Here is a 23318-nt window from a genome sequence, read left to right on the forward strand (position 1 = left end):
GAAAAGCGCATATAAATAAACTTGAATTGAATTACTGGTGAACACTACCGGTGTTTTAGCTATTGCTTGTCAGTCAGTCAATCAAAACAAAATGAACTATATTTTCCTGTTGTATGTTTGTGTGCAATTTTGCTGAGGATTAGCATCACAGCATCACTGACCGCAAATCGGATAACACTGAGCCTAATTCTATGACACACTAACATTAATCCAGCCAACATTAAAGACCATCTGTCCTCTTCTTTATGCAAAACTGTATCCTGACACAGAAACCTGACAAAGCGCTTTCATCCTATTAAACATTTTATTCTGTCTGCAAGTGAAAATAAAAATTCTGTCGTCATTTTCTCACCCTTTTGTCATTTCAAACCTGTATGAACTCTTTCTTCAGCAGAGCACAAAAAAAGAAATTTTGAAGAATGTTGTGAACCTGCCACCATTCACTTGCATTGGTTTTGTGTCCATGCAATAGAAGTGAATAGGGGGGCGGTACTGTTCGGTTACTAACTTTCTTCAAAATATCTTCTTTTGTGTTCTGCGGAAGAAAGAAAGTCATTAAAAGAACAAATGGAGTAAATTATGACAGAATATTCATTTTTCGTCACTTTAAGACTTGTAAATCGTGGGCCAGAGAAATGTATGATAAACATGCATAATTCAGAGGAAACAGACAAGTCTTTCTGCAAGCAGATTTATTACAAAAAGGTTGTGAGTAGTCTGCATCAGTCAGGCAAACAGAATATACAGGCATGTCTGCACTTTTCAATGTCTTTTAGTCACAGTAAAGTGGCACACGATCTGCGATTTGATCGAAAGAAACATTATTTGGGAACGCTGCAGGCAGGTACTGTATGTTAGTGAGTTTAAAGGCCATGATCAGGGTTAACTGCAATATGTGAACAGTAGCTGTGGTTAAAGTGAAAGTATTGTATTGCCCTTAATGCATAACAGCAGCTTGTCATTGCATTTTAAATAGATGAATAAATAACTGTGGTGCAGAATACAGTGGCATATTATTATTATCATAGCCGACAAGCTTGTCAGCTCAAAGAAATGACTGTACATTCAGTTTCTCCCTCAACGCAAACATGTGGAAAAGTGTTAGTTTATCTAAGAACGTACAGTCTTTTCTTGTTCAACGATCAAACAGAAAACAACGCAACATTATTCACATAAAGTACAGGACAAATACACAAGGTCAATTGCATACCACACACAGACACATACACACTCCACATGATATTCCTTTTTCACCTTCACAACAGAATAATTTACACCTCTCTACGCTTTAAAGTAACACTTTAGTCTTTAATGTGATCTACATCCATCCAGTCTCTCTCAAGCGTGCGCTGCTTTTGGGTAACGGTGGCTGTTGACTTGGACTGTTGACTATCTCTTGGATATATTGACTAGTTTGCTAGTAGGGGTGCTCCTCCTTTGGGGTGTAGGGATTTTGGTGGGTTTGCTGCCTTGCTGTCGTGATGCCGACCGGGGTGTCGGGCGTCCCGAGTCTGTCACCGTCTCTAATACATCCGAGCAGACTGACTGGATGTCAGAAATATCAAAGTCTGAGGCATCGCTGCCCCGCCGGCTGCTTCCTCGACTTCCCGCTTTGCTGCCCGGTCTGCTCGGAATCTTACCAGAGCCTGAGGAGTGAGTTAACAGCAGTTATTATACTGACATTACAGTAACAGCCTGTGACTAAAGCTGCACATAATACGCAAGGGATAATGTAGAGTCGGCTGACAAAATACATGGAACTGACCTTATAAAAAGTCGCCTTCTCAGACTTTACTATAAACACACCCAAACTATGAAATAACACTAATGTTAGTTAGGGCTCATCTTGTTGTTACTAAAAACTTCGAAATAATTCAAAACTATTTTATAATCTTTCTATTGATTTTTCAGAGATATTTTCTTGTCATCGTCTCACCCTGAGATACTTTTCAAACAGTATTGAAATCATTCTTAGCAAAGTCATTCATTTAAAGAAAACATATTTATTATTACATAAAAATTGTAAACATATAGGTATACGCCGTCAGATTTCAGTCAAGTGACAAATGTGACAGAAAACTTTTGAAAGTACAATTATGTCAATGTATGTGTGTGTGTGTGGTTCACCTTTCACTTGACCTCTGGCCTTCATCACTGCAGCATTGATCAACGCTCCCTCTTCTGTAGACTGAAAGCCTTTTCCTGATAAATATCCTGGAAGACGAAGCTTACTGCCCTGAATGGGAGTGGTCTGTAAGATGACACCACCATGAGAAAGTAGATCTATGAAAGCTGGCATCACATTCATTCAGATATTTAAGCAGCAGATATTGCTTGTAGGTAAGTGCTCTGGCATCATGGAAATGAAGCTGCACAGAAGCATGTATGTGTATGTGTACGTGTTTAATTGATTTTCATCGTTAAAGTAAGGCCTACAAGGGATGTAACAATATCAAAACCTCACTGTGCGATAATACCTTTGTATAAAGCCTACGGTATGGTATTTATTATTATTTCAAATGACAAACGATGACTTGAAAGCGTGCCGTAAGCATCCTCATTTCTTTATGCTCTAGTCATAACTGTTGCTTAGAGGTATGAGTTATAGTATGAGATGGTAAAATGACCAAGAAATCCCTTTTATAAAGTAAATAGTTGCACCTGCCGAATGTAACATCTATTTTTTTTAACATTCTCTATGTTATGCCCTAAAGACAAATCGTTTCATACAGTCATGTGAACACGATAATTCACCACCATTTTGCTATCGCGATTACACAATGTCAATAATATTGGTACATCCCTACTAAACACTCTTTCACACAAGTAGCCCTTACTGTACATCTACCAGCGTTTATTGTAAATAGTTGATCGATGTGGGTCATTCTCTTTTTACAAATCATAAACCCTCATTGTCTTCAGTTAAAATCTGAATATGTGCTTCCGTCCTGTGATGACTATCCGTCTTAAATGACATATGTTAGACAGCTTGGGCGGAGCATTCGTTAAACTCCTCCCCTTCAACTGTCAGTCTGTGGCCAGTTCCATTTCCAAATGCACGCCAACTGTTTTTCTCATTCAAAATTCCATTTCACTCGGAAATGCGTTAAAATACAGAAGAAATGTCTGCTTTCAAAATACTGCTTAATCAATCCTGCAGATTAACTGCAATCCTTATCTACAATAAAACGTAGTGTTGAAATTATATCTGCTTTAATGCTTATGTTTTGTTAAAATGCTTTTAAAAAAGCTGTAATGAATTGAAAACTAAATACCAAAAAACATTATGCACACCTCCTCCGTCATGTTTTAAAAATGTCATGTCTTGTGACGTGACGAGTGAACGGTAGCAAAATGTTAACAGACAGAAAGCAGATGTCTGTATGAGTAGCTGATTTTGTAGGTTTACAGGTTTTTTACTGGGATTTAACAGGTTGAATGTGTGAACGGGCTAATGTTTTATGTTTACAGCCCTAAAACAAAGCATTGATAAGTTTATCACTAACATACACACACACGTTCATTTCAACATTTAAATGCAGCTGTCACTTCCAAACTTCGCACTGTATGTTGTCAGAACATGTGTGATGAGAAATAGACAAAAAGCTTAAAGATTTTGTGCAAGAGCAGAAGAGAATGAACAACTTGTCCAAGACGCAATCCAAAACGTCATTTTGCAGTTAGTGTTTGAAGATTAAGGAATGCAGGGGCCTCATTTATAAAGCGTTGTTGTTTTGAAATTAACACAGATGTGATCGTAAAGTGTGCATACGCAAAAATCCACGGCAACGTTCATATTTATAAAATCGGTCTTTGACTTCGGAAAAGTGCTAAGCGTCACATCAGGGTCCGAGCAGACGTACACACTTTTGCTGACTTGACGTTGACAGGTGCTCCTACATATATCAATGACATTTATTAGACATCTTTAATAGGCAGAGATCTGAAACTGTTCAGCTGCGCGCAATTTCATGATCATTTGCGATTTATAGATTTCACATCTGATAGAAAGCCATACAAGCATTTTCTGTGCGTACGTTCGTGCCATGAATCACACGTACACACTTTGCGAAATGACCCTAAAATCTAATTTAGGACGGTTTCTACGCAACATTTTATAAATGAGGCCCCAGGAGAATGAGTGATTTTTAGATACAACCCAGTTTCCCATTGGAGCAGAGGAAATCACAGATCAGCTGAACAGCAACAGCGTCACATCAGCGGCACTTTCATGCATGAAGACTTTGAACTTAATCCCAAATCCACACAGGGGGAGGGAGAGTCAGATGAGTCAGAAACACAGATCAGGGACAGAGACGGAGATTAGATTGGGACGTGTCACTCATTTCCGCAGCACCATTACCTCATTGGATGACCCTTGGCTGTCAAAGGAGTCAGATGATTTAAGAGGAGAAGCTGATTTGCTGTTTGTCAGCCAGGGTTTATCATAATTGCGAGATAAATGTTGGGGAGTCTGTGAGAAATAGTGGTGGATTAACCACATGTGAAGGGCAGCAACAGACCAAAGACAGACAATATGAGAAACTGATGATTCATGAAATAAAAATCAGGAAATGTGCAAAAATATGACAATAACCCACTTTAAGGAAAGAATACCTTGGGTGTGTTTGCTCCGGTTGGGTTGGGCTGTGCAGAGCAGCAGTGGCTGGAGTTGGATCTGTTAGGTGACGGCCCTCTGGAGGAAGGCCGTGACCTTCGACCTCTGTAGCGAAAGCTGGCCATCACCTGCGTGGTGCCTTCTGGGAGAATAAACTTCTCTCGAAGCTCCACATTGGTTCTTCCTTTGGCTAAAGCGGGGACACACAGCGCTATCAGTTTTTACGTCTCAGAATCTGGATTTTTAAGTAATATTCCAGGTTTAATAGAAGTTAAGCTTGTTGAATGTATTTGTGGCGTGCTTTTGATTTACTACAGTCGACAATTTTCTGTCAGTTTGGCAAGACTTACTAGATAAATGAACTTTTAATTGAGGTCTATGTGGCCAAGGATTTAGGGGGGAGTTACGGTAAAAGAAGAAATGTAGAGCTTTATTCTTGATTTTATTGATTTTGTTTAAAAAATGGTTGCCATTAGATTCACAATGTTATATCAACAACTAAAGCAGCTTGTGAAATAGCTAACAATGATTATATTTCGATATTTTCCTTAATGCTGTTGACAGAGCTCAAGTTTAACCATTGAATCATTTAACCTGGAATATTTCTTTAAGGTTTGTGGAGTTGTGTGCATTCTCTGAGATGAGTTTTGTGATCTGATAAGATGTAGGGAGTGGACATGCATTTCACATCACTGTGACATAAATAAAATAATAAGCACAGATGCTGCTTATACTGTAAATGAAGAATATCGTACACAACTGCCACACATATTTCAGTTGTTTATGTCTCAAAGATGACAACTGAGCACAAGGAACTGTTGGATATACATGCGTCTGTTTGACTGTGTGTTTCTTATGGTCGATTTGGTTTGATGTTGAATGACTCCTACAGGGATGCAGAGCTGAGATTGTCGAGCCAGTTTCACAACACTGCAACAGAGCTACAGTAAGCACATGCAGAAAGTGGACACATGAAAGAACCACATGCTTACACGATGGGAAGGGAAGCATGAGATTAATGTTAATGAGAATACCATTCAACACACACGCAGGGATGCACACACACAGATGCACACATACCACTGGGATGGATCAAGGACAGAAAGTGTGAGAGTTGCCAACCTATAGGAGACTGAGTAATTGAAGAATTTGATTCTGAGCGCAACATTTTACTCCCGTGGTGGTGAACTAGAAGAAACAATAATTGGGTTCACAAACAAAGAAGCAGAAAAAGAGACATTCTGAAAGAGAAGCTTCATGGGAAAAGACCGGCAAGCTTTAAGAATCTCACAAACAACAGCCAGAGTGAAGAAAGAAAAGATTCAGCCACAACAATGAACGCGGCTACATGACTATAATATTCAGTATTTATAAGCGTTCAAGTTAAGACACATTGTGCGCAAATTGTACCTAGTGAACTTTTTTTCTCTTTCATGCTGACACAGCCATGATTCGTACAAACAACACTCCTCACATAAACCGAACCGATTTCAATAGTTTGCCATTATAAAATCAACATTCTCTCACTTCATCTACTGTCATGGATTATTGTTATTATATATTTTTAACTAAGCTGATTGCAATACATTGCACTCTTCAAAAGGTACATATGGAATGTTGTAGATTTTCTTAGCAGGTGTTAACATGACAACACTTTCAACTAAAAACGGAAACTTTATATGCGTTTTAGCTACTCATTCACATTACATTTTGTTGATATAAAAACACAAACTTACACATTACACACATTAATTTTTAAATAAAGTGATATATAATCTTCAGGATATATGGTCAGTTGTTAGCCTAATCACAGACTCTTCTGTTCAACACCTTGGTAACCCCACAAATTTACACATAATAGAAACCCTTCTAAATTCCAGAGTAATACAACATTAAACACTAACAGATCTCCCCCTGTATTAATATCCGGCAAAAAGACATGACATTTTATTCTCTTTAAGCAGTCAGAAGCAAGCATACTGGGAACTAGAAATCTGCTTTAACTCATTCTGTGAATGTGTCCATATATGTTTATACTATACAATCACATTTGTATGGGAACATCTATGTGCAATATATACTCAACAAAAGATCAAATGTTATGAATATTAGATTTATTTTTGTCTTCGTTTCTAAATATATTTATATGTTCAATATATATCCACATATTGTCAATGCATGTATTGCTGTTTGTTGAAAAATATTAGCACCAGCTTCCAATATATCGAAATGTATTATGTAATATATCGCATTATATTTTGCAGTATATTCCCATATATTTTTGTTCCATAAGGGAGACCACTTCCAATATTATTTTGAAAATTTCTTTAGCAAAGTGTAGGTTTACTGCACCGCAATTGTCACAAATTCAGTCTGTGTTTTAGTTTGTATGCCTTAGTTCCAGTTTCCTGTCTAGTGTTGTAGTTTGTTGTAGTTCTTTTGTTCATTGGTTTCGTGTCATGGTCTGTTTTTGGTGTGTCTTGTTAGCCTCTCGTTACCCTGTGTACTTAAGGCCTGGTGTTTCCTTTCATTGGTGTCAGTCTTTGTTTCATGCTCTGTCTTGTACCGCCTAAGGTCTGTGGATTACCTTGGCTTGGCTTTGTCGTGTCAAATTTTCATTAAATACTGCACTTGGATCCGCTGCCTCACCTGTCTTCATTGTCACAGCTTCTATGACCAGCAGATATGCATGTGCATACCTATATTACTTCCCTGTGCAGGTTTGTATATTTTTTTTTAAATAACACTGCTGCTGTGATCCGTGTGCTTCTTTTCTATTTGTACTGCATGGTTATCTTGTAAACACACCCTCAAAATGCAGCTTAATTGTTCTCTACCCAATAAAATATGCTTTTAAGTCAGGTAATGCTTTCAAATGCTTCCTAAGTAGGCAAGACATTAGGTTTTTGAAAAGAGCCATAGCGTCTGTGACATGATTGCTTGGAAGGAGCCAAAAAAGGACAGAAAACGAATAAAAGAAATAAAGTTGAACATTTTCAACAAAATTTCAATGCCATTACGATTGCTGTGAATCAACGGCATGATCTTACATGACATGTTGAATAGGACAGGAGATAAAGTGGTTGGGTGTTACCTCTGCACGGGTCATTCTTCACCAGAAACTCATCCAGTGCCATCCAACCGCCTCCCACCCGCACCATCACTGTACTGCGCAGGATCCGCACCAGCCGCAGCTGCTGGGAATCTCCAAACTGGATGTGAACAGACAACACGGTTATTCTCAACACACATACACGTTTGCATGCATCGCTGACAGGCAACAGCAGAGCAACAGCAAAAACCAAAGCCATGCAGCGCTGCTTTTAAAATGCAAATTCCAGTTGTTAATCTGTGGTTGAAGAAGTGACTCAAGCTTTTATCTGATGCTGCTTCTGGTTTATTTTGCATCTGGTTTCCTCTTGTTGCCCTGCTGAGCCGCTTCATCCGGACAAAACCGGTTTTGATTGAGACACAACATTCGTTTCATTCCAGACGACACACAATGAATGGTCAATCCAACTGGTTTCATCTGAGGCTTTGTCAGCATTTAAAATAGCTTGTGATTAAATCTCAAGTGTTGTTCATTGTTCTATTCTCAAAGGTGCAGTAGTTTTTGTTTTGACTGATTATAAAATTAATTTCTTTTTTTTGTCAAATCTGACCTGGGACCATGGTGATGTCATATGAGTGTATATTTGTGTCACCCTGGATCATCACAAAACCTGTCTTAACTAGCATGGGGAAATGTTGTTACGCCCAAAAATACATTGCATTGGTCAAAATGATTGGTTTTTCTTTTATGACAAAAATCATTAGGATAAAAATCTTCTGCTCAATGAAGATATCTTGTAATTTTCCTACTGTAAATAGAAAGACTTTTTATTTGTGTGAGTGGATGGCTTGCTACAGCGCTTCTGATTAACAACTTCAAAAGCATTCTTTTCAATATTTCAATTGTTTTGCACCCTCAGTTGTAAACAGAGTTTTTAGCAGTTGTATCTCCACCAGATATGATCATATCATAACAAATCATATATCGACAGAAAGCTTTTTTATTTATATAAATCTAAAATTTGAAGACTGGTTTTGTTATCCAAGGTCTCATTTGTCAAAAGTACATTAGTGTTACTCTGGAAGTAAAAGGGGACAGTGTTTTGAACAATGGGCCCACTAGGGTGCGCTACAAGCGTACTCTAGCCCCCTCGCTGCACAACACTGTTTTCATACAAATATGGGTACTGCCGACATTCCTACATGCCAAAGATAGAAGCTAAACAAAAGAATGAGCCAAATCATTTGAGTTCAAATGATTTTTGCCCAGTTGGATTTGGCCAAGTCAAAGACAAAAAATGATGGCCTCATGCTTTCTGTTCGAAAACAAAAGAAAAACAAAGCATATGAAAACTTGTCACAAAACAACCATACATACAAAACTTGAATCGTCTGAAACTATTGACACTTAATGGAGAACCAATGCTACACTCCAACAACACACGATAAGACCAATGTTACCAAAGTCTGCACACAACCAACACACTGATGAACACCCCAGCGAGCATCTCTACGGCCTACAAGCCCTTCATTCCTTTAAGTGATATGCTTAATTCTTTTAAGAATGAATCAATAGCACTGGTGAATTTGGTGATTGGGGAAGGAACAGATGATATTTGAAGCATGATCAAGAGAAAAAGTCAAGAAAGTCACAACAAACGGCTTTAAGAATTAACCATTTACCAGGATACAGCTTTCCAAAACCGCAACGTGAAGATGGGGGGTTAGATTTGGACTGTCCCTGTTTGTTATAGTCTCATCGGCGATTAAGGGGTCGTGTAAGCAGTGAACGAGACCCAACTGTCAAAAGAATCGTTTCAGATGATGTACAAGAGCATAAAATATATTGAACACAAGACAAACATGACCTCCCCGATAAAAGACCTTCACCATCTAAAAGTTATCACTCATCTCCCAAAAACACAAATCTCTGAGAAAGCATGTAGCTCATGATTTCATGTGACTTATGAAAGGAACGGAATCCATTCATTTTTAAGTTCAAAGTTTACATTTGAGCTTTTGCTTTGTTTGGGCATCAGCCACAACACACAGGGTTAAAAAAAGGAAAGGTTTCAGATTGGGTGAGAGTCCTGTAAAGCACAACTAATATTATTAGACAGGTAGCAGAAAGCAAGCGCAATGTGTTATAATGCAAAAGCTCTGGCAAATAATAAAGAAAAGAGCAGAACGCAGCCCTGCAGGAGAAGTGCTTTTAACTCAAAAGCAGATATATGTGTTGACTATAAAGGTTACTTTAAATGACCTAAGTTAAAGGGATAGTTCACCCAAAAATAAAAATTCTGTCATCATTTACTCAACCTCTTGTCATGTCAGGCCGTTACGACCTTCTTTTCTCCGCAGAACACAAAAGAAGATTGTGGTGGGGCTGTTGGTAACCGAACAGCACTGGCCCCCTTTCACTTTGTATGTGTGAATGAAATGGAGGCCAGTTAACAACATAAACCACATTCTTTAAAACATCTCCTTTTTGTTCTGCAAAGAAAAGAATGACAAATGTTTTATTTTTAGGTGAACTATCACTTTAAGTGTTTTAAAGTCAACATGAAACACTGTTCAGAATGCATTTTCCCTCCAGAATGGTTCTGATGAACACAGAGAAGGATCTTTGGAAGAATTCTTATAATCAGACAGACTTTGCACACCATTGACTCCCATAGTAGGAAAAAATACAAAGGTTGTTAAAAGTGCCCCAGAACGGTTTGCTGTCCTACATTCTTCAAACTATATTCTGTAGTGTTCAACAGATCAAGTAATTTTTCCTACTATGGGAATCAATGGGCAAGATCTGTTTGGTTATAAGCATTCTTCCGATCTACAGATTTGGAACAACTCGAAGGTGAGTAAATGAATGAAGTTGGGAGAAGTATCAGATTTTGATTGTGTGATCGTTCACCAGCAAACACAACACTCATTTCTTTCCTTCTTTTTAGTCTTTATAGTTATTGTCCTTGGTGTAAGGGTTTAAGACTAAGAAAGTATATTGATAAAGTAAATAGATTCACTCTCGCTTCATGTTGACTTCATTATAAAATGTTTTCTGCTTAACTAACTTCAATAAATGTAGCAATAATTTTTATCGGTGATATTTACAATAAATATTTTTATTAAACACCATTTATGGATTCTTTCAATCAGCAGTGTGACTGAATGTACAGACAGCCACAGCACAAACTAAACTGCTGGCACTAGTTTAAATCCGCTTCTGAGTTTAAATATGAAAAGCACACTGAAGGAGAATCTGGAAAAGATAACACAAGGGCAGCAGAGCAAACACTTGAGAAAGCTTTATGCATGTGTACCTGGTTTCCAAGGTAGAACTGATGTGGAGCAGTAAAAAGAAAAACAGTAAATATCAGTTTTATCTGTCAAACTTTAATTTAGCAAAAGATAAAATCTAACAGAACATACAGTTTCTATAAACTTGTGCATAGTACAATGACCTCCAGTCAGTCATAAGAGCTCATTATTTATGATCAGTTCCAGTATTCTCAGGAATAGAAATGACAGGGAGAAGAAACTTTATGGGATGTGTTGAATAGGTGTGTTGGAGAGTCACTGAAAATAGCGACACTCAATCCTGAGAGTCTGACAGTCTCTCATATTCTCTTATTGAGAGAGATTGACAATCTAATTGTGTGTAAAATTATACTGAATTCATTCTCTCTGGCAACTGTGGTGTTGGGGCAAGAGGTCTGTCTAGAGAAGCAGTTTAACAGGGGAACTTGTGATACACAGCCAAGTTTCCACACTAAATGTTACCATTGTGTTCTCAAAACATTCTTTCATTGGCTTTCATACGGAAAATAGGACTTATTTTATTTTAAATTAATATTTTCATCAATAATGTTGTTTGGATTAGATCAATATTTTCACATGCAAAAGTGAGTATTTCTTCCAGTAATCTCAAAATAAAAAGGACACCTGTTTTGTTGAGGATAACATTTTCTAGGAAAAAACGGCATACTTGTGTCATAAACTGGTTTGGGGGGAGGTGGTGTAAAACTTGGAATCCAATTCCTCCTTCGAGGACATCAAGCCAAACTCATCTACCATTATTTCGCTCATGGCTTGATGGACAGATACGCTTGTAAAGGTTGGCCTCATGTTCCTGAATCAACTTCCATAAATACACATTTCTTTACTCATCTAGAAAGCATTGTTTACGCAGTCACCTACCCGGTATTTGTTGGCGCCAATTTGCTCTACTTGGAAGCGCTTCGGACACTTGCACTTTGCAACTTGGCGAGTCACCTACACACATAGATCATTAATCGTAAAGAAAAGATCAGTAAACACTTCAAGTTACTCTACGTGACTTTCCAGAGCGGCAAAAACTAATCCAGATTTACCTCATCTTCAATTTTATCTGCATCAGTTAATGGTTTGTACGCGTCTTTGTTGGGATGCAGAGCGGCCACAAACTCATAGTAGTCAATGTATCCGTCACCGTCCCGGTCAAAAATGTCTGCCACGGCACTCATCTCCAGACGACTTGTGGGGAATTCTGCAGGAGCAAAGAAGAGTTCGGGGGAAAACGTGTTGATTTGTCCTGCTCATACTTGTTCACAAAACTTTCAAGAAAAAAACGTTTCTTACTTGAGGATAAGATGCCGTCGATGAATTCCTGCCTTGTGACTTTGCCGTCCTGGTCTTTATCAATGCGACGGAAGAAATCCATGACACGTGACTTCTTGTGGTTCATCCAGCGCATGTAGCGTTTCCTCCATACGTCAAAGTCAAAGTTGGCAAACTCTTTCAGCTGAGCGCAGATAAGCAAAGAGTGACTTTCAGAGCAGATAATGAGAATATAACAGTGATGTGAAATCAAGCGTGCATGTGTGACTAACCTCCTCCAGTCTGTCCAGAGCATCATTGAGTTTCCTCCGTCTGTCCAGAGCCAACAGCCACACCTGCTGCCATTTACTGACCAGCAGATTCACTCTGGGGTTCTTGGTGTCGATCTGTGCCTGAGATGCTGCAGCGTACATGGATTGTGTAGGGGATCTCTTTCCTAAGAAGCAAAAACTGATCACTCGATCTTAAATCAACGATCACATCACCGTGAACATTTGCTGTGGACTATAAAGACACAGGAACACACTTTAAAAATAAAGTATTTGGATACTGCTACTCACTGGCCGCTCGTCCTCTCTCCAAAACAGGGATTTGAGATTGGACTGGAGGATCTGCTGTAGCTTTCCGTTTATGAGTTTTGGTGATTTTGTCTACATCTGGTTGTTTTCTGGTCACCTCTTCCATGAAAGCCTGATAGACAAGAATAACACACAAAACCTGTGTTTAATAATGGAAGGACAAGGATGAAAGGATGGAGTTTTTCTAATGGTCTTGATGTTACCTGGTGCTCAGCTATGAGTGTTTTGACCTCCTCTATCTCCTGAGGCAGGGGTTCCTTGTCTTTCTCACAGAGCGTGGTCTCGGCCCACTGGAGCCAGTTCAGCAGTTTCTCAAGCAGGTCCTGTGTGGCCAGCAGGTCATTCAGAGCACTGGAGAGTCTCTGCTGGTGCTGACGGGCCCAGGCTGTTACCTGACATACACATACAAATCAACTTCATATGTCCTTTTCAGGTGTTTTCTCTTTAAAGACCTGGCAAGCTTCGGAAAGGTTTTTCTGGCTAACTTTATAAATCCTCAACCATTAAGTATTTTTTATCAATCCACCTGGAAACAAGGTTAATTTAAATTGATTCATTCGAAAATTTGTTATCTGAATAATTTCACATATTTAATGAGTCTAGAAATGACAAAATGTGATTGGTCACTTCTCCCTCGTCTAAACGGGGGGTTCCTTCCTGTAATAACTTGAGTTTAAAGCTGGGGTAACATGCTATTTAATGCATTCTGACTTCTTTACAATGTTAAACATGTTTGCTTCTCATGCTTCATATGGTCAACTTTTAAAAAAACGAGTTGGATGTATGACGTAGTATTTCTGTGCTCAATACATTTCGCTAGGGTTCGTATAGGTTTCGGAAAGTTTTTTCTAACGTGAATTTCCGTTTCTTAACAACAAAACTTTTTCTACTGGAAAAGCATGCTCACATGTCAACCAGCGAAAGTGAGAGAAAGAGCACTCCCATGTGCTTGGTTCGTACTGTGGAAGTTCAGCTGTGTGGCACGGCATTTCCTTGATATATTACGCTTTCAGGTGTCCTGTCAGTTGGTAATACCTAGAATTTCCTATCTAGTGCCTAAACATTGGAATAGTCTTCCCTGCACTGTCCGGGAGGCAGACACAATCTGTCAGTTTAAATCTAGACTAAAGACGCATCTTTTTAATCTTGCATACAATACACTAGCATAATATAAATGCTCTGAGGGTTTAGGCTGCATTAGTTAAATGAACCGGAACAAGGAACACTTCCAACAACAACTAATGTACTTGTTGCATCAAAGAGTGCAGAACAGTACTCTACTCTCAGCCAGTCTTGTCTCTTTGTTCCAAGGTTACAGCAGGATTAAGGTTCATGCCCAGACCTGATGGTAGAGCTGAGAATGGGAAGCGGTGACCTGACAAGAGCTGAGATGATAGAGCTGTATAAAGAAGGACGCAGCGATTTGAAACATCTTCACTTCAAAATTTCAAATGCTATTAGATTCTTAATGATAATCTTAAATCTATAATTAACCTCATTACTAAGTTTATTTATTTTTATTTAGCCTTGTTGTGCAAGTACTATCGATCTTGTGCAGAGGCAGCAGCTTTTGCCAGAGTGGAAGAGGAATCCCCTTGTTGGGCCTTGGTCTGTGTATGTGTGTTATTACATGTGAATATTGTGTGTGAGTTGAGCGTTTGTATGTGGGTATGTCTGTCTTCTGTGTTTTTTACCTTTTTCTTGTTTTTACAGGTATAACTTTAATTGTTTTGCTTATAGTCAATATGTCTCATGTACAGCTGCTTTGTAACAATAAATTGTTCAAAGTGCAATATAAATAGATGTTGGATGGTATATATAACGCTGGGTTTGCAGATTGTTTGAAACTGATAGATGGCGTGGTACCAGCGCTAAAAGATGCCAGTCATGAACCGCACGCAGTAAGTAGAACTGAGTCATATGGCTGTTTTGTTGGCAATCGGGACGTACGTGTTTAATTTACACAATACGAGTGTATAGTCAATTAACAGTTACACAGGGATGATACGATGATGTTCTTTAGTTCCACTCACTGCATGCCTCCAGGAGCTCGACTGTTTAACGCTTAACGAGGTTTCAAGTAAATAAACAATGACCAGGTGAGCTGAAACTTACTGCTCAAGAACCATGTCATGAACACTAGCTGCATAGATCGAGTCCAGATTAAACGGATAAAGTGATAAATCTCGCGTTACACTTTCGCCTTCTATTGAAGTCCTTTATAATGAAACACCTTAATGTACAGAAACAACAAACACATAAAACCAAATTTCTATGAATCTTTAATTTTAATAAAAACTAGCTACTGTTAAAAGAACAAGCACTTATTCCAGGAATAAGAATAGTCTCACATTAAGATTGTTCATTGAGGTTCATAATAAAGAAACCCCATGACGTGGCTCAAGGCAGCACCAAACTGGGAACATAAACATTTATGTTATTATGTCTATATTTTATATCAGGGATAAACAAATGTCTTTTTTTTTGTTTTTGGTAAATTCAGATGTTCCTTATAATGGACTTCTATGGAGTAGAAACACTTAAAGCAAGATTTTTCACTTTATCCGTTTGATAAGGGCTCGTTCTTTTAACGGAAGCTAGTGTTTATTATAAGTAAAGATTGACAGAAATTTGGGCTTACCTGGTCGTTGTTCAGGTCGTTAAACAAAGGTACTTTGAGTTGTGCAAACAACCTATACTACTACATATGTACTCAGGATTATTATGAGATTCGTAGAAACTAAGTGTGTTACCTCTGCTTTAAACTTTTTTTGTAACTGTACATCTGAAAGCAATGCTGTGCTTTTTTTCAAACATACTGTATGTTGGACTGACCTCCTCAAAGCGTGCTTTAATGATGGTGTTCCAGTGTTTAACGGTGGTGATGGAGTCTGGGTGGCAGATGGACAGGATGGCTTCTCCCATACTCGTAGCTTTATTCAGGGCAAGTCTCTTCTCCTCCAGTTTCTTCATAAACTCCTGCAAACAGTACATTACATTTTCACCCATTACTATGTGAACTGTGACACGACACAATAAATACCATGGATTCAACATGAAACAAATGAATGTGTAGTTTAGTTTTACAAACTGATAGCTTAGGAATTGTTTTCAATCTTTAAAGTAATTATAAAGCAAAAATGCAGAACATTAAAGCATTCATCAAAACACAAACACGCACGCACGTGCATCAGCTGAGCTCATCAGTTGAACCGGCCTGGTTCACATCTCGAACATGTCCGAAAGACAGTGAACCAGCTCTTGGTTCAATGAATGTACTGGTGATCCAAAAACTGTTGCAACCGATTCTTGAATCATTAACGAGAACCGCTCTAGGGGGTGCATGCGTGGGTAGCTGATGAAATATGTGGATAAGTGCTTTCTGGAGGCGCGAACCGCTTTGAACGATTCAGTTCGATTTGGTGAACCGGTTCGACTGGCTCACTATAAAGAACCGGTTCAAAAGAACGATTCGTTCGCGAACCGGCCATCACTAGTTCATTTGTCTTGCGTTAAACTTGCCTTGTGCTGCTCGATGAGAGCTCGCAGGGCTTCTTCATCATCCGGCAGAGAGCCGTGGAAGCGAAGACTCTGTTCAGCCTCAGCAAGCCACTCCAGTAGAATATGAACAGTGGAGTGAAACTCCTCAGCCTGAGAAACATGAAAGAAATGTGTTAAAGACTCCACCAAAAAACACAATCCTATATCGAAGGCATTATCATGTGCTTAATTGAGTTGTTCACCTTCAAAATTAATATTCTTACATCATTTACACAAAACCTGTATGACTTTCTTCTGCAGAACACTTCTGAAGAAAGTCATACAGGTTCGAAATGACAAGAGGATGACAGCATTTTCATTCTGAAGGTGAACTACTCCTTTAAGATTTAATACAACGCACCATACTTAAAGACCACATGACCATGACGGCAAATGTGAACAAATGAAAATTACTGCTTTAAATAAGAATATATATATTTTAGAGCAAATATATTTATATATATTTATTTATAGTGTGATTTAGGAATTCTTGGTGTAAGACATCTTACCTAAAAGGACGTCTGGGAAAACGTATAAAGCATGATGTCTTTTCCTCACCTGACACAGTGCTTGCTCCAGTCGTGTCTGTTTGGACACTGAGAGACTGCAAACCGTCTCCCAGCGAGTGCTCAGCTCCTGCATTTGAGCTTTGACCCACGACGAGTCATCGTGGCTGTTCTCAACCAGATCACGAGCTGAACGCTTCAGAGCCTGCACACTGCCTGTCCTCTTTCCCAACTCTTTCTGAAAAACCTGGAGAACACATGAACAAAGACAACATTCAAGGCTCTATTCAGCTGCACATCATCATTCAAATAAAACCTCATGAACTTTAGGATTACATTTTTAAGCCACATTTCTTGCTTTGTTTGTCATCCTGGATGGTTCTTGCTGTCAAAATTGCATTCCTGGATTGTTTTCTCAAAAAATACAGCATGTGATGTTGTGACATTTTGACCATTTTAATTCCTACTATGGTAAGTCAATGGGGGTAAATTTTGCAGTGAACCAAGTGGCATAATCATGCTGCTTATCTTTTTGAAGACTGCAGTATACAGTCAAACGAAAAATGATTCAGACACCAGATGTCATTTTGTTAACTAGTGGGTGTGGCAGACACTACAGTTCATGTATGTCAGTGCCTGAGCTTTGTTATCTTTGGTTCTGGACACCTGTTGCACACCTGATTGCATCGCTGCCGGCGGCTAGTTTGTATCCTCTGACACTTGCTTCACATCACATTTGTTCCTGGTCTAAATATTAGTGTATTTTACTATAGTTACCTATCATTGTCGTTGCCGAATTATTTATAACTTTATTTTCTAAATCTATATTAATTGAAGCGTAACGCCGCTAGCATATTAGCGTGTTAGCTTGCCTTCTGTTTACAGTGTGGAATATCATCTCCCCCTATTTGTCTTGTGTGCTAACTGTTTCTCTTTTTAAGCGTATATACTAAGACTCATCAAGCAACCTTGGTAAGTTAGGATTGCACTTCATACCCGGTGAGTCATGGCTTCTATTCCTATTGTTGTTACTTGCACCTCATGTCATATGTTTAGTTTAGCCTTCTCTGTCAGCGGCGAGGGTTTTACATGTGATAAATGCAGGGAAGTAGTTAGGCTGACGGAGAAGATCTTAGAATTAGAGTCTCGCATCCAATCTATATTTGAGGATAGTAAGAGTGTTAGGACTGTAGAAAACACTTCGGATGCGAGCAATGTTAGCGCACACAGCTCGGTTCCGGTTGAAAATCCTCTGCAGCTGGGAAACTTTGTGACGGTGAGACGGCATAGTCGCAGGACAAAACATCACTCAACCGTTCCGATTAAAGTCTCGAACAGGTTTGCCCCGCTCAGTGACGCACCGACTGAGAAACCTGCTGAAAGTGCCCTAGTGATTCTATTGTCCGGAACGTTAACATAGAGACACCAGCCACCATAGTCAAATGTTTACCGGGAGCCAGAGCGCCTGACATCAAGTCAAATTTAAATGTGCTGGCTAAGACTAATCGTAAATTCAGTAAGATTGTTATTCACGTCGGCACAAATGATGTTAGACTCCGTCAATCGGAGATCACTAAAGATAATATTAAAGAGGTGTGTGAGCTCGCAAAAACGATGTCAGACACTGTAATATTCTCTGGCCCCCTTACTGCTTACCGTGGTGATGAGATTTATAGCAGATTATCATCACTAAATGGCTGGTTGTCTGAGTGGTGCCTGCAGAATAATATAGATTTTATAAATAACTGGAAGAGTTTTGAGGGCAGACCTGACCTGTTGAAACGAGATGGTCTCCATCCCTCCTGGGATGGGGTTTCCCTCCTCTCTAGAAATTTGGCACACGGTCTTAATAATGCTAAAGTCTGACTACCTAGGGCCCAGGTCAGGAAGGAGACAGAATGGCTTAACCAACTGTCTGCTTGCCGTCTCGCGTTACAGAATACACAAAATATACAACATGTAATAATCCCTTCTTACAAACAACATAAAATAGAGACTGTGTCTGTCCCCTGGATTAGCAAACATAAGATATTGCGTAAACCTCTTGAAAGTAATTTAATAAACGTTAAACAAATCAAACATGAACAAAATACAGATAATCAGCTGTTACGACTCGGATTGCTTAATATTAGATCTCTCTCAAATAAAGCACTTTTTGTTAACGATTTGATAACCGATCATAAAATAGACATGCTTTGTTTGACAGAAACATGGCTAAAGCCAGATGATTTTATTACTCTAAATGAATCCGTTCCCCATGATTATTACTATAAACACGAGCCTCGTCTAAAAGGTAGAGGGGGAGGTGTCGCTGCACTGTACAAGAATTCTTTTATTACCTCTCAGAAGTCTAATTTTAAATACAATTCTTTTGAAGTCATGGTACTTCACGTATCGACACCTAATACTAAGGACAAAACATTTTTAAAATTTATTCTAGCTATTGTATATAGGCCTCCAGGGCACCACACAGATTTTATTAGAGATTTTGGTGGGTTCTTATCAGAACTAGTACTGGCCGCAGATAGAGTCCTTGTCGTCGGTGACTTTAATATCCATGTAGACAATGATACAGATGCCTTGGGACTGGCTTTCAAAGACACTCTTAACTCCATGGGCGTTAGTCAACATGTGTCAGGACCCACTCACCTTCGTAATCATACTTTAGATTTAATACTTTCTTATGGTATAAAGGTGGACGATGTTAAAATCGTTCAGCAGAGTGAAGATATTTCGGATCATTATCTGATATTATGTTTGCTTCAATGGCCTACGGCTGCAAATAAAACTCCTTGTTACAAATATGGTAGAACGATTACTTCAACTACCAAAGATGCGTTTCTCGATAATCTGCCTGAATTGTCTAAAATATCTAGCATGAGTAATAACGTTGACGATTTTGACGCTAATATTGAAAATTTTAACTCTACTTTCTCGGAAATATTAGACACAGTTGCTCCTCTGCGTTTAAAGAAAATTAAAAATAGCAGCCCAACACCGTGGTATAATGAACACACTCAGACTCTAAAAAAAGCATCCCGTAAAATGGAGCGCAACTTTAAGAAAACGAATTTAGAGGTATTTCGTATAGCATGGAAGGATAGTACTCGAAATTACAGGAATGCAATAAAAACGTCTAGATCCGCCTACTTTTCAACACTAATAGAGGAAAACCATCACAACCCTAGGTTCTTATTTAACACCGTGGCTAAATTAACAAAAAATAAGTCGTCATCGACGTCAGATTCTGATTATCAGCATAACACTGATTAATTTATGAACTACTTCACGAGTAAAATCCAAGATATAAGTGAAAAAATTATAACAATGCAACCTGTAGTGAAATCCGGTGAACAAACTAACTACAGCACCCCTAAGGAGAAATTGCAATTATTTTCTACAGTAGATCACGATGAACTGTCTAAAATCATTAGATCATCTGAATCATCAACATGCATGCTAGACCCTATACCTACAAAACTACTGAAAGAAATGCTCCCAGAAATTATAGATCCTCTTCTTAGTATTATTAACTCATCTCTGACATTAGGACATGTGCCTAAAGCATTTAAGGTGGCTTTTATAAGGCCTCTTTTAAAAAAAACCAAACTCGACCCTAAAGAACTAGGGAATTACAGGCCTATATCGAATTTACCTTTTATATCTAAAGTTCTGGAAAAAGTAGTTTCAACTCAATTATGCTCCTTCCTCCAAAGGAATGACATTAATGATGAATTCCAGTCTGGATTTCGAGCATGTCACAGTACAGAGACTGCTTTGATCAGAGTTACAAATGATCTGCTTTTAGCGTCTGACCGTGGCTGTATTTCGTTATTGGTGCTGCTAGACCTCAGTGCTGCATTTGACACCATTGACCACAGCATACTTCTACATAGACTCGAAAATTACGTCGGCATTAACGGAATAGCATTGAAATGGTTTAAGTCTTATTTATCCGACCGTTTTCAATTTGTAGCAATAAACAATGAGGTGTCCCGCAAATCACAAGTCCAGTACGGTGTACCACAGGGCTCAGTCTTGGGACCCCTGCTCTTCGCATTGTACATGCTACCTCTAGGAGATATAATAAAGCGACAAGGAATTAGCTTTCACTGTTATGCTGATGATACTCAACTTTATATTTCCTCGATGCCTCATGAAACCCAGCAGTTTCATCGAATAAAGGATTGCATTGTTGACTTAAAAATGTGGATGAGTAACAATTTTTTACTACTAAACTCGGACAAAACAGAAGTGTTACTTACTGGACCGAAAACTGCTATGCGTAACAACCAAGAATACTGCTTAACGATTGACGGATGCTCCATAAAATCCTCGTCATCAGCTAAGAATCTTGGCGTTGTATTCGACAGTACTCTCTCATTTGAAAGCCATGTCGCCAACACCTGTAAAATTGCATTTTTCCATTTTAAGAATATATCTAAATTACGTCATATGCTGTCACTGTCAGATGCAGAGAAATGAATTCATGCATTCATGACATCAAGACTAGATTACTGTAATGCACTTCTAGGTGGTTGCCCTGCGGGCCTATTACAAAAACTGCAACTGGTTCAAAACGCGGCAGCTCGAGTTCTTACACGTACAAAAAAGTATGAGCAGATAACCCCGGTTCTGTCAACCTTGCACTGGTTACCTATAAAGCATCGCATGAACTTTAAGATCTTGCTTATTACCTATAAAGCCCTACATGGTCTAGCGCCGCAGTATTTGAATGAACTTCTATTGTATTACAGACCTCCACGTACATTACGCTCTAAGGGGTCCTGTCAGTTGGTAATACCTAGAATTTCAATATTCTTCCCTGCTCGGTCCGGGAGGCAGACACACTCTGTCAGTTTAAATCTAGACTAAAGACTCATCTTTTTAATCTTGCATACACTACACCTCCATAATATTAATCCTCAGAGGATATAGGCTGCATTATTTAGATCAACCGGAACCAGGAACACATCCAACAACAAATGATGTACTTGTTGCATCAAAGAGTGCAGAACAGTACTCTACTCTCAGCCAGTCTTGTCTCTTTGCTCCAAGGTTACCGCAGGATGCAGTTCATGCCCAGACCTGATGGCAGAGCTGAGAATGGGAAGCGGTGACCTGACAAGTGCTAAGAGGATAGAGCTGGATAGAGGACGCGACAACTTTGTTTTTCCTACAACATTTCAAATGCTATTAGATTGTTAATGATAATCTTTAATCCTTAATTTTTATATTTTTATTAAGCCTTGTTGTGCAAGCACTGTTGAGCTTGTGCAGAGGCAGCAGCTTTTGCCAGAGGGGAACTGGAATCCCCTGGTTGGGCCTGGGTTCCCCTGAGGGTTTTTTTCTCGATGGGAGTTTTGGGTTCCTCACCACCGTTTGCATATTGTTTTGCACTATCTGCCTGGCCGGGGGGGCTGCTTTAGAATTCATACTTGTATTAAATGTGTCTCATGTACAGCTGCTTTGTAACAATGAAAATTGTAAAAAGCGCTATATAAATAAAGTTGAGTTGAGTTGAGGATATAAATAAAGTAACTTTATAAAGCAATAAAGTACTTTGACCTGACTATGTTTTTCTTATATTTCCAATGTGACCAGCTAACACCACAGACTAAACAAAATGAAGGTTAGTTTGGTAATTGGTTGCCCTAAATTTATATGATTTAAATACTTCAATTTAACAGCTGAGAGCTATTTAACATAATCCATTACATACCTTTCTATCAATGTAAAGTGACATTATCAAAATGAACACATTTTAATTCTGAGTTCTTGTTATATTTTATTATGATTTACTTAACTATAGAGAATAAACTGTGATTATGTGAGAAATGTTGAAGGTCTGAATCATGTTTGGGTTGACTGTATAATTCAATAGATATGAAATGTGTTTAAGGTAAACACCCTCCTGTGATATCATCACTTTGGGGGTTCAGATATGGAGAACTGCTCCTCGCTTGATGTTACATCCAGGTTTAAACATCACTTGCTCATAATAGGAGTCATGAGAACACAAGGATTTAATCATGTAGAACATTCCAACAACATTGCTCATTACAACATTACAGTATGCTGGGAAATGTCTTACGACCTACCAGAGGTACAGCTTTATGTTTGAAATAATGTCTCTGATGTAAGCTTTTAAGGTGAAGTCAATCACTGAAATGGGCTAATTGGCTAGGAAAAAGGTAAATGGATACCTTATGGCTGTCAATGAGATTCAGGACGAGGTCTATGTCCCCGTGTACAGGCTGATCTTCAGCCAGCTGTGGTTCCACTTTATACAGCCAGTCGATGAGAGCCTGCAATGCGTCTGAGAACTGACCAGAGAACAGCAGAGCTTCCTCCAGCTTGTTTTGTCTGAAGGGAAAAAATGAGGTTTAATAAATACTTAGAACATAAATCCTCTTTTTTGATCATTAA

At 38.8% G+C, this 23318-nt stretch overlaps 1 protein-coding gene across 4 annotated transcripts in view; it reads right to left on the reverse strand.

Annotated features, from left to right (window-relative positions):
- Window positions 1-675: 675 nt before the first annotated feature.
- Window positions 676-23318, reverse strand: part of dst (dystonin) — a 171242-nt gene continuing 148599 nt past the window's right edge. The window contains exons 87-104 of one of the 4 annotated variants that reach the window (XM_056760083.1): window positions 23096-23255; window positions 16942-17136; window positions 16366-16494; window positions 15679-15822; window positions 13047-13235; window positions 12826-12955; window positions 12538-12701; window positions 12287-12449; window positions 12040-12194; window positions 11867-11941; window positions 10990-11007; window positions 9353-9469; window positions 7713-7830; window positions 5699-5806; window positions 4618-4808; window positions 4364-4474; window positions 2128-2251; window positions 676-1646 (exon numbers count right to left, since the gene is read on the reverse strand). In XM_056760083.1, the coding sequence (XP_056616061.1) occupies window positions 1390-1646; window positions 2128-2251; window positions 4364-4474; window positions 4618-4808; window positions 5699-5806; window positions 7713-7830; window positions 9353-9469; window positions 10990-11007; window positions 11867-11941; window positions 12040-12194; window positions 12287-12449; window positions 12538-12701; window positions 12826-12955; window positions 13047-13235; window positions 15679-15822; window positions 16366-16494; window positions 16942-17136; window positions 23096-23255 (2548 nt within the window). In that variant the 3' untranslated portion in view covers window positions 676-1389. The remainder of the gene's footprint in view (window positions 1647-2127; window positions 2252-4363; window positions 4475-4617; window positions 4809-5698; window positions 5807-7712; window positions 7831-9352; window positions 9470-10989; window positions 11008-11866; window positions 11942-12039; window positions 12195-12286; window positions 12450-12537; window positions 12702-12825; window positions 12956-13046; window positions 13236-15678; window positions 15823-16365; window positions 16495-16941; window positions 17137-23095; window positions 23256-23318) is intronic. The other 3 variants (XM_056760084.1, XM_056760085.1, XM_056760086.1) reach the window with 3 other exon arrangements.

The sequence above is a fragment of the Triplophysa dalaica genome, chromosome 11, assembly GCF_015846415.1.
Source record: "Triplophysa dalaica isolate WHDGS20190420 chromosome 11, ASM1584641v1, whole genome shotgun sequence".
NCBI lineage: Eukaryota > Metazoa > Chordata > Actinopteri > Cypriniformes > Nemacheilidae > Triplophysa > Triplophysa dalaica.